Source organism: Terrapene carolina, unplaced genomic scaffold (assembly GCF_002925995.2).
Source record: "Terrapene carolina triunguis isolate 2854851 unplaced genomic scaffold, T_m_triunguis-2.0 Scaffold714, whole genome shotgun sequence".
Taxonomy (NCBI): Eukaryota; Metazoa; Chordata; order Testudines; family Emydidae; genus Terrapene; species Terrapene triunguis.
The window spans coordinates 12570835-12583134 of NW_020665065.1; the positions used below are offsets into that span (position 1 = coordinate 12570835).

At 37.8% G+C, this 12300-nt stretch overlaps 1 protein-coding gene across 5 annotated transcripts in view; it reads left to right on the forward strand.

The window, feature by feature from the left end:
• VPS13D (vacuolar protein sorting 13 homolog D) overlaps positions 1 to 12300 on the forward strand; it is a 183431-nt gene that overhangs the window by 109396 nt on the left and 61735 nt on the right. For 4 of the 5 annotated variants that reach the window (XM_026659907.2, XM_026659908.2, XM_026659909.2 and 1 more), the window contains one exon: positions 224 to 391. In XM_026659907.2, coding sequence (XP_026515692.1) covers positions 224 to 391 — 168 coding nt within the window. Of the gene's footprint in view, positions 1 to 223; positions 410 to 12300 lie in introns of those variants that run through there. The other variant, XM_024210588.2, reaches the window with a different exon arrangement.

Sequence of the window (12300 nt, forward strand, 5' to 3'; positions counted from 1 at the left end):
TGGTAGACAGATATCCTATTAGATAGATTTACCAATCAGAACACTGTACAAAGTACAAATGTTGTTGACCATGCCTCTTACGATAATGTTTTGACTTTTGGATCTTTTTGTTCTTTCCAGGAGTCAAATGTTAGCATGTTGTAGTTTTTAAAATACTGTTAGCTCTGCTGACCATGAAATCTGATGTGTAGATAATGGTTTTTCATTTAACTGTGTTTTATAGGAGCTGCTTAGTCAGGCAGCAAGGATTTTGGGCTCGGTGGATTTCCTTGGCAACCCTATGGGTCTCCTGAATGATGTTTCAGAAGGTGTCACAGGGCTAATAAAATATGGAAATGTTGGTGGCCTTATAAGAAATGTCACACATGGAGTATCAAACTCTGCTGCAAAGGTAATTGTTGTTACATGAAATAATCTGTAGATAACGTGCAAGTTAACACACTAAAAAGACACATTGCATATTTATAGATACATTCAAACTAATTAGTTAATAACGAAGATATAATTATAAACAGATCGTCCTTGAATTTTAATTTCCATAGGTCTTGCCTGCGGAATAAAAACTGTGTTTGGGGTGCAGGCCTAGCAAACACTTATGCACATAGTTAACTTTAAGCATGTGAGAAGCCCCACCAAAGTCAATGGAATTACTCAAGTGCTTAGAGTTACTCATTTGCGTAAGTGTTTGCAGGTTCAGGGCCCCCGAGGGTAAAGTAATAATTCTCCATCATGGTTAAAACATGAGTCTTCCTGCATACATGAACAGAGCTGTATATTAACTCTGTTATTGAATCCTGCTGAAATTCTAGGGCTTTGGGATGTTCAGGTTTAATTCTTCACTGGGAATTTAATCAGTTAATATGATGTGAATGTAAAGATTATTGTCCTCCTGGAGTTGAAAGATTTGCCAGCACTAGCCTGGATGCTCCCTTTTCTATGCCACATAGTAGCAAGTTTTATTTTACCAGGTTTTAAAGTTGTTTTGCTTGTTTTGAAAATGTCATTTGTTCCAAAAAAAAAAAAAAATCTTTGATACTCTCTGTGTACAGCTTTCCGGGTTTGTGCCTTTTTGATACTCTTACAAAACAAAAGTGTTTGATTTAAATGTAGCTAATAAATAATTCTATGCTATGGTGAAAACACTTCTTCTGAGGAAAGCGAAGGTAAGTTGATTAGGAGGCTCTAGTGCACTAGTACTGTAACTCTTTCTAAAATCTCATTAATTATTTTGTGCCTGAGAAAAAGGCATGGTCTGAGCACAGGACTTAGAGCTAGGAACTCCTTGAATTATTTTGTTTGTTATTTGTATTGCGGTAGCTCCTAAGAACCTCAATCATAAACCAAGAGCCCATTGTACTAGGCACTGTACAAACACATCTTGGTTTTGGCACTGACTCCCTTTGTGGTCTTGGCAAATTACTTAACTTCTCTTCCTCAGGTTCTTTATATGTGAAGCTGGAATAATACCTTCCTCACATGAGGACTTTTTGATGGAGAAGGGGAGCTCTATTTAAGAACTTACTATTTTATTAAAACCTATATTTCCATCATAGACCATGGTGGATCCTAAAGATATGTTCTATCAATTTGGGAACAAGAGAGTCTGAAATAGAACTGAAAGTCCATGATAATTACATGGGAATTTAGATTATAGAGAAAGTAATATACATAATGATTTTAACAGTCTGAATATCAGTGCTTTTGGGAGTTCCATAATGATGATCTTTCATCTTTGTGGGTGGATGCGGTTAAGGCATCTACAGATGAACAAAACCCAGTCGTAAAAGGGTTATCACATGGTGAAGAGCAGTTATTTGTTCAAGGTTTAAGATTTCTGGAGCAGACTGTTTTTGGGGTGGGGAGGTGTAGGCGAGAGAGAGTGATTAAACAAGTAATACACTTCTGTTTGTGGGAAAGAAAGTATTATCATATTGGTAGTCTCTGGTAGATTGGGGCTTGCACCTTTTCCTCTGGTTCTGGAAGCTTGCATTCTTGATTGGAGGCATGCGGAAGTTAGGCAGTCAGTTTACACTGGAGAGCAAGGGTAGTCAATAGGCGGACCGCAGGCCAAATCTGGACTGCCAGCTGCTTTCAAACAGACCCTGAAATATTTGTATTTACTTATTCTCATGATTGTTGTTATTTCTATTATTATTTCCTCTGGAGTCTGGACCTTGACTATACCTTGAGCAAGAAATTTGGACCTTGACCAAAAAACCAAATTGACTACCCCTGCTGGAGAGGCTGTGGTTACTGTCACAGCCCAGCTTCATGGAGCACAGTATGTACAGAGCAGCTTCCTGAGGGGACTATACTCCCAAAATTATCCTTGTGCTTTTTTTCTTGGGAAAATCCCAAACATGGGCCGTCTGTGATAGGATGATGGGAGAGAATCCTTTTTTTCCCCCCTTAACTTAGAGTGGCAGCCAAGATGTAAGGAGAGCAATCACCAGGGCAATAAGGCTATATAGATATCTTCCTTATAAAAATGACCTATGTTAATTACAAAAAACAACTATTTGTCAACTTCTCAGTCACAATATGTATGAGATAAAAACAGATCAGGGTTAGTTATCAGGCATGTCAAATGTCCAGTGTCAGTTGATATGAGGACACAGTCCATGTTTCAAGCACAAAGATTTCTAATAAACTGAATTCCGTTCTGGAAGATCATTCACCTAGGATTGAGGTAGACAAGATAAGGGCAATAGTCTTTCTGATACGGGAAAAGAGTCAACATGATCCAGTTTCTAATTTCCAAAGTATCGTGGAACTGGGTGATATCAATCCTTCTTTGCCTGCAGCTTCTGTCTCTTCTAGTCTCCTGCATGGAGATTACTCCAATGGTAAAACAACACATGTGAGAGTTTCAGAGATTGTTAAACTGGCATAGATTAATTCCCAACAGCAAATGTAAAGGAAGGTGAAAATACCATTCAAGAGGGATCCATTGTCTTATGTAAGGATTCTCCTTTCACAATCTGGTCCCCAAGCCCCTGGCCACAGACACTAACCGTTATATATGGGAAGCCCATTCAGGACTCACCGGGAACACGGTCAAGGTATGAAAGGCTTCACAGTGTCAACTTTTGCTAGAGATAAGTGGTCAGGTTGGCCCTTCAAAACTTCGCAGAGCACCTCCTGAGCCAATTGGGGCAACCAGACAACTGCAGCATACATAAACCAGAAAATGGAACTCAAAAAGTTGATCTAAGTGTACAGGTGCTTTATGGCTGCTGTCCTGGACAGAACATCACTTAGTTTCTATCAGGGTGCTCCACATAAAAGGAAGCACACTGAATGCAAAAGCAGATAGACAATGCTGTGCAGTCTCTGCACCAAGGAATATTGCTGCTGCTATGCAGGGACCTATGTTATCCCCAGGCGCAGATGTTCCCATCCAGTAGAAATTTTAAAAGAAGGCTGCTCCTCACTAGGGAAGCAGACAGGTCAATAGGAGCGGAGGCTGTGACCCAAACATGGCCAAATCTACTTTTAGACACTTTTCCCTTTCTCCCACTAATAGGAAGAGCAATTCAAAAGGTCAAAAATGTAGTAGTATTGGGCATTCTCATAACCCCAGATAAGCCAAGACCAGAGTTTTCATACCTAGCAGATCTGCCACAAAGCTCTTCAATAGATCTTCTCAGTAAACAGAATCTTCAAAGTTCGCGGCTGAATCCTAACCCAAGTTATCGGAGTCTTAACACCTTGTCTATTGAGCAGCAGCAAGTCTCAACCAAGATCGCATGCTGCTTCTCAAAAGTGATAAATACCCTACTTGCTCCCAGCAAGCTTTCCACCATTTGGGCCTACGCAAAAGTATGAGCCAGATCTCATACTGGTGTCAAGATGGAAGTATCAGCACCAGTATACGCGGTGTTCCATCTCCTTTAGATTTCTTACAGGGCAATCTAAGCCTGCAGCTGAGATCTCCCATCCTATCATCTATGTCTAAGCACTACCAGTGTCACAAATACAGGCCTAATACAGGATAGGCCTGTATTTGTGACGGTGGTGGTGGTGGTGGTAGATCACTTAATGATATGGAGCTTCCTTAGAGCTGTACATTTGTCCAAACGAACACTTATCCCCATGTTCTGTGCTTACAGTGCTGCGTGCTCTCATGATCCAGCCGTTCCAACCATTGATATCTATTTCTTTTGTATTTCCTTTCCATACAGATTTGTTTCCTGGTTGCAATCACATCTGCAGTAAGAGTCTCATAAATCTCTGCCTTTAAAGGCACGAGCCTTACTACATTTTCCACAAGGGCAAGGTCATTCTTTGAACTTCGGAGTCATTTGTAACTAGGTTTCTGTTGGGGAGATTTTCAAAGACACAGAGGGCAGTTAGATGTCAAATTCCCATTGAAACTGAATGCGAGTTGAGCAACCAACAGTCTCCTTCTCAAAAAGGGCTTCTCTCAGCAGAGTGATAATCCCCCTGCCTATGGGGTGGGGGTGAGCAAGACACTTGTGATGAAGGTGAAGGCTTGTTCCAACTAGTTGTACTGCTTTTGAACAACTAGATATAACCCTGGAATGCCAATATAACTCAAAACTGATATTTCAAATATAACTTATGAAATGCCAGAACTGCTGCAGTGAGTAAAATTAATTAAAACCTGCTTCCTCTTTAAAATATATATAACTCTATGTCGCATAGGTACCATTTTAATTTTTGTTAAGTATAAGAAGGAAAAACTCAAATCTGACCATAACTGCAACAGAAAACATGACCTGGCCAATAGATCATGTTCATGTTGCTCCACCGGTGCCGTCTGTAGAGACAGTATGATTAATTAGTGTCTGCTCTCGCTACAAAGGGTTTCACCTGATTCAGCGGTGCCAGAAATTGTCTCTTTTCATCAATGCAACCAATTCTGTGGAGCTGGCAATGCAGCCAAAACTTGATGAACTGTCCTCCATATCTAGTAATTACCAGCCACAGGCTGGAAAATCTTTCACAAATCTTATTTGTTTTTCAGTTACCCGGTGTCTTATAAGATCCTTTAATAAAATTTATATTAGATTTTAAGGTGAGTTGGAGGCTGTAAATAGGACTAGATCTGTTCATACAACCATGTCAGGCTAAACTTTAATCATCACTGTAAAGGAAATATATACAGAGTGCCTGCATGAACTGAAAAGTAAGTTATTTATAAGTTGAATCTGTTTTTGTCATTTTATGGCTTTTCTATTTTACAGTGCTGTTGATTATTCCTGTAATGGCTTCTCCATGCATCTCAGAACACGCAGTGGGTAAATGCCTTCTTTCAAGTGGGAAAAGTTCAGTGTATTTAAGTTGGCACAAAACCTTAGGTTAAATAAAGTTCATTTCAGACAGTTTTGTAGTTTTTATCCCTTGGAGGCTACAAGTTTTGTATTTTAAAAAGTACTTTGATCCTAAATATAGGCACCTGAGGGAATTTGATTCCCTCTGCATGTAGGCTCCTACAGTGGCCATATGCACAGAAATGACTCAAATTCTTGGCATGCAAACTTTTTTCTTTTTTGTTTTCCGCCTTAGGCATGATACTACTAAAACCTAAAATTATTACTCTTTCAGAGACTTCTCAGTCAGAAATGCATGTTAGATGCTGAGCTAAATACCAAAATAAATTAAAACCCTGTATTGACTCTGTACTCTCTTCTGACTTGAAGTCTGTTTCATTGTACCCAATACTAGTAAATAGATATTGTGCTGAGGTAATGCAACTCCTGGTGCAAAATGATTTAAACGTTTAATATACTTTATAATTGTTTTGTGCTATTTTATGTGAGAATCAACTTTTCAGATACTGTGCGTGATTTGTCTAAGATTTGCAATCCTTATAGGAATCCATCCTATGGGTATATATACATTACAGCCACTGGTGTGAATAGCAGCTCATCTAGATGTACCCACGCTAGCTGCGCTCAAGCGAGCTTGCTAAAAATAGAAGTGAGCAGCACGAGCCCTGACCACCCTGTATACCTTCTCGCTTGTGCAGCCAGTGCTGAAGTCCGTACCACTCTCCTTACCTACAGTACAGCTAGTGCCAGTACATCTAGCCGGGCTTCCATTCATCCCTTTCCATGCCTGGCTTCAGTGTAATGTATCCTAAATCATTGGTATGTGATGGAAAAGCTACGCTCCATTTCTGCATATAAATATTTGATGGGAAAATGTTTCAAAAAAATAAAAGCAACACTGAAAACAAAACAATATTATAAAGCTTTCGGACCTTGACAATTCCACCAGACAGCTTTGCCGATGCACCTCAGTTCTGACTTGCAGTTTCCCAGGTTTTCAAATTCTAGGTCTCTCTTGACCCATGAATGCCAATTATAACAAATTACTTGTGGACATGAACAGACAGGAACTAGTATGAATCCATTACAGCCATTTTTATTTGAGTTAAATAAGGAGGTGAAAGGCTTGAGCCCTGAGCCAAACCAAAAAAGGGCCTGTCCGGGACTGTCTGCATCACAAATACAACCATGTCAGGGGTCCCAATTATAACAGGACTGCTCCTTAGCCGACTACAAATCTGTAGTGCAGACAACGTTTTAACGTGTTCTGTAACCTGCCTAAAGACTTGGCCATGTCCCAGGCTTTAGCCTGCTTATGGCAAAAGGTTAAGATCCTAGCTTTACTTCAAATGAGAACTAGGTCCATTGACATGATTCCTTTTGTAGCAGAAAAAAGTCTCTTTTGTAACTATCTGTCAATATAATACTAAAAAACATTTAAACCAAAGGAAGAAAATCGTAAGTTTTTGCAAAGGGATAATAAGCAACATAAAAGGATAAACCTCATTGTAAAAGAGAGCTCAGATTTTCTAGTAAAGTTTGATGTTTTCTGAAGGAGGTTTTATTTTGCTTCCTTAAGCAGTTGCCAGCTGGTGGCTGGCTTTTTGTAGGTGTACTTTTTGCACTAGCTCTTAGTTTTCCAACTCTGGAGTAAAAGAGAAACAAAAAACCCAGGTAAAGGCGGATTTCTTTCATATAAGATCAGGGAGAATTCAGAGGTGTGACAAAGCAGTTTATAAACTCAGACTTTTAGTTGCTTCCTGTGCAAACTAAATATAAACAAAATTTGATTAGTGGCATTCGACCTATCATTTATGCAATGTCCGTGAAGCAGATTAAAGCTGTAGAACATTTCATTGTGTGAACAGATGACAGTGATTACTTATGAACTATTTGCTAATAGCCATCTTCCCTTAAATGTATATATAAAAAGGCAATTTACTTCCTGAACTTTGCTACTTAAAGAATCTATAACCAATCAGGATGTCACTTTTTAAATAATATTTGGTTTTCAGCACAGAGCACAGCTGGGAGATGCATATTTTAAAAAACACATTAACATAACATTAGGGAGGGATTCTGTCATATATCTTTGATCCCTTATGACACATCACCCATCCTTTGTTCTGCACAAGAGAGTTCTTATCTCTACATTTTTACCAGATTTGCTTTTCTTACTGAATTGTCAACGCAACATTTTTAGATTTGTCAAATAGGTCTTGGTAGGGTTTAAATCAGTGATCCTTAGACTGAAGCTCCGGAGCTACAAGTGGCTCTTTAATGTGTTCTGCAGCTCTTTGCAGCACATGATATTAAAACACCGTGGTTAATAATTAACCAATCAGGATGCTCTTACTATATAGATATCTATCTAGTAAATGAAACAATGAATTCACACTACTACAGCTCTTTTGGGTAATGTTGATCGCTAATTTGGCTCCTGAACCACGGAGGTCTGAGTATTACTGATTTAAATAAACACTTACAAGAATCTTTAAAATGGCATTTCAGCGCATGAATAAGTATTTTATTTTCCGTGAACTGTTTCCTGTTTTCTTTAGTTTTCAAATTCTTTGGGACATTCCTACTTCATTAATATAGTAAGTCTGCATTGTTGAAGAGAGCATCCTCTTTTTATATTTATATTTATATTTATATCCATTGTTCTGTTTTGTGGTTTTCCACCATGGAAGAAACTAGCTTCTCTGATCCTTAATGTTTCTCGTCCCCATTGTGGTTGAGCAATACTGCCAGTTAGTTGACAGTTCTGTTAGTCTTGTGCCACTCCATGAATCTTGTTCGATGGTATTACAGAAGAACACTGGCTGCACAGCCAACAAAGGCAAGACATGTTTTTTCCATGTATATATTAGGACTTCTTTTGCTGTTTAATCTGACGCTTTAAATCATTCTTTTGGGGCAGATGTCTGGAAACATTCAGTGGGATATATTCATACTTCACAAGATACCTTCATTGAGCCAGAGGCTCAACCCATTGTTTCAGAGCTCATCCTAATTGTATATAAAGTTTTAGAGCATCAGAGGTTTGCATGGACCTTTTTAGAGAGAATAAATACTGTCTTGAGGATATTACTAGCTGTGTTAGATACGATACAATAGCATGCAAAGAAAATTGACATCATGCAAGGCAGATGGAAGGAGGTTTAATTCAAATAAGGATAATGTTTCTTGTTTTCGTAAGGTATGCATAATGTTAGTTCCAACTTTTAAAACTTAAATGTTGCCGTAGGAGTGTGAGTCATTGTTAGAGAGGTGGGATTTTGAAGCCAGGTAAGGAGGCTGCATTAAAATACAGGTATGGGAAGGATAGTCCAGGAATTTAGAGGACATGCAGGCATGTGTGGTAAGGGGAAGCAAAGACAACATGAAGGGCAGTAGAATTGGCAGAGCATATGATCCTAATAGGAGACTGACAGGAAACAAGAGATGAGATGGTTGGCAGTGGCAGGGCTATGACCAGGGGATATGAATTTGAAGTGGAAAGTGATTGGGAGTAATGGAGGCTGCAAAAAGGGAGTAATGTGGACAAGTATTGGCAGAGGAAGATGAGTTTGTCAGTGCCACTTTAGTCAGGCTGGAGAGATGTAAGAAGGGAGTCCTGTACCCCAGAAAGAAGAAGGTTGCTGTAATCTAAGCAAATTACTACCAAGGTGTGGATAGCTGTCTGTAAAATAAACAGCAAATTAAAATTTTGCATCCCTTGACTTATACAGTCAGCCATTCTCATTTAAGATACTTCTATTCAGAAGCTAAGACAGTTAATGCACGTCTATCATTGGAAATGTTTTGTCTGAGCAACTCCAGGATCATTTTGACAGAATGGAATTGTAAATAGCTGAAATGAAAGTCATCCTACGGTAAATTTTATTCAGTAGTGCTGGGAAATTTCTCATCATCAAGGATCTTCACACATGAAGTTTAGAAGAGCTAACTTTTCTCACCATTCTTCTTTTGTGTATATGTGAAGCTAACTAGACAACTGATGATGTGGTATGATCTTCATTGTCATCAATTCATTATATTGTTGTGTCTAGGTTGTGGCACTTTCATCTTGGCACCACTCTGCTGTCTGACCAAGACTAATGAGTGGATGTGACAGCTGGTTTAGGTTCAAATTAGGCAAAATGAGAAAAACCTAATTGATTGAGTTTGAGTTTTGCCCAGGCAAATTGTTAGGTGTCCTTTTGGATACTGAGCTGAATATGGAAGTGCAGGTTTCAAGGTTCATTACCTTGAGTGGGTTTTTTTTTTCATTTCCAGAATTTTAACATTATGTTGGTATAGGTTTATGTGCAAGAAGTCTTCTGTATTCTTAATTGTGTGCCTAAAATGGAGCCAATGCAGCCTTCTGTGCTGTAATCATTTTCTGCTGTTTTTAAGTAGTAATCTCCTCTTAGTTTCAATGATTGAGCTTTTGAAGATTTTCCATATAAACATCATTTATGACATCTGTTAAACTGGATTAAATAGTAGATCCAGCTGACCGTGGCTGCCTCTTGTCAGTTGAGTTTGCATTTTAGCATAAAGGGATGTGACAGCACATCTGCTTTTGCTGCATCAGAAATCCACAGAAGTTGGAACTGAGGACAATGTTAGGAGATATTCCAGTTACTATAAGGACAAATGGAAAATTATAGACCAACTGTCTGGCCAAATTAATAATCAGAATTGGTGATGTACTGTGCAAACAAACAAGATGTATAGTCAGGTTGCTTAATGCACTAGTGAAAGGCAATCAGATACAATGGTGATGAATGCAGTATAAGAATCTGTGTAGAGAGATGCAGAATATGCGGGAAACCTGGGTTTAGTTTTCAATCTCTTGCTCCCCCAACTGGGGGGGAAAGGCTGTAGAAGCAGACCACTCAGATCCTTGGGGGCAGTGTAAAAGGGAAGTGCCTCCTTTTAGTAGACAGTGATCCCACTGACTAATGGGGTGACAATCACAAACCATGAAAAATGTCACCCCTCCTTCATATGTTCAGAAAGATCTGGCATCCATGACCACTGTATCTTGAGAGAGATTGGCTTAAATCTGTGCAAAGATAAGGCAAGTCTGAGTTTTAAAGGATCATTGAATCTTTGTTTCTTCCCATATTCCCTACCCGCACCACCTTAATCCTCATGTTTTATTAAAGAAAATTAATAGAGAAATAAATAGACCCTTGTGGTCCCTATGATTCTGTTGTGGCCACAGTCATAGCTGAGGGAAAATACCATTACAGAAGAGTGTGTGTTTTGTTAAACAGCTACATAAAAACTGGTATCCTGCTTTACCTTGCCTGTGAGTCCAAATGAAATTGATGATGTGCTCTGTTGAAAGAACTGTTTGATCTGGACTTGGTGTCTCTTTTAATAAGTATGCATTCAGAAGCAAACTGACATGTATTTGGCAGCTTTATACCAAGCTTTTTCCAAGCAAAATTATGTGGTAGGCAAAAGGCATCAGTTCATCAACTGCTAAATAATAAATAGCTTAGCCATTTATTGAATTTTAAAGTGTGTTGTCAATTTGTAATCTAGACAGTTTCAAAAACCAAGTTAAAGAACTTCTGTTTCTACACCTGCTTTAGACCTAATTCAGCTTGAGATTTTACAAGCCATTATTGCTATTTTTCTTAATGTTTTTCTGTGTGATTGACTCCAAGTGGAGGAAACTAACTGTACAGAGGAAATACTAAAACATCATATACACAGTGCTGCCAAATACACAAAATAAACAAATAGACTTAATAGAGAAAACTGTTTTTCTTCTATCTTTTGGTTACAGTAATTTTAGGTATTGTGTAAATATATAGTAGGTTAAAAAATTATACTGAAGTGTGATGTATAAGTTGCTGGTGTTCTTTTTAAGCAAACAGTGATCTGTGTTCAAAGGTCTCATTTTTAGTCTTTGATAGGTGAAAAGGGTAGAGTCTCAATTTTTCGTGAGTTGGGATTAGTCAGTTTTTAGTGATTTCGTGTCAGGCCTCCCAACTATAATTTGGATACAGACAATATAGAAAGCTTTGTGGAAAATTTAAAATAGATATATACAAAGCCTTAATGAGAATGAAATCTGTTGGCTAATAAAATGTGTTTTATTTTTGAAGATAAGGTGAATACACGGGTTTATTTGTTTTTAAAGAAACGCTACAAGATAGTTTTGGCCACACATTTAGGTTTCATTTTAAACTTTAAAGCACTACAGAAAGTACAAGTGTCCTAATTCATTAAAACAAAAAAAAAGAAAGAAAAAGAAAATGCTTTGTTTTAAACATTCTCCAGCAGTTTATTACAAAATGAACTTGATAATAGGTATGAGTCACAGAAAGTGAAACTGACTGGAAACAAAGTGAAAGTGACTAGTCTGTTTTCCCACGCAGAATGAAGTTCAGAATGTAAACAAATAGCGCAGATGGTAAAATGAAATAATATTGTTTTGCTCATCCAAGGTATTAATATAAGATAAAGACATATTATTTTTAAGAAGACTTTTAAGCTGACAAAGTTCTTTAAGTACATTTAGGAATGGAAGGATTAGCTTTCGATCACTAAATGTCGGTTAGTGTAAATTTCACCATACACACACACAAATCCACAACAACAACAAAATCCATGGATAGTAATAGATATTTACAGATAGTCAAAGTAGGAAAAATGCTGTTTGAGAACTTATTAGAGTTTAAGGATAGTTACTTTGTGTATTTTGACATGAGGTGTTGACAATTTGGATTTTAACGGTTATAAAGCTTTCACTTTTTGAATCTGAGTCCACCGTCATAAAATAATTGTCTGACCCCCTCCCTATAATTTCTTTAATTGTGAAAAAGTAAATTAATGAACATTGAAAAAATGCTGGAAAATAAATATCAGATTATTTATTTAAAAAAAAAAAACAAATTGTGCCAAGATATTTTTATTACATGTTAACTCAAAGAACTAGAAAGGGCCTTTAAAAGTACTATAGAGTTTATAATACATGCCATTACACTATGTAAAA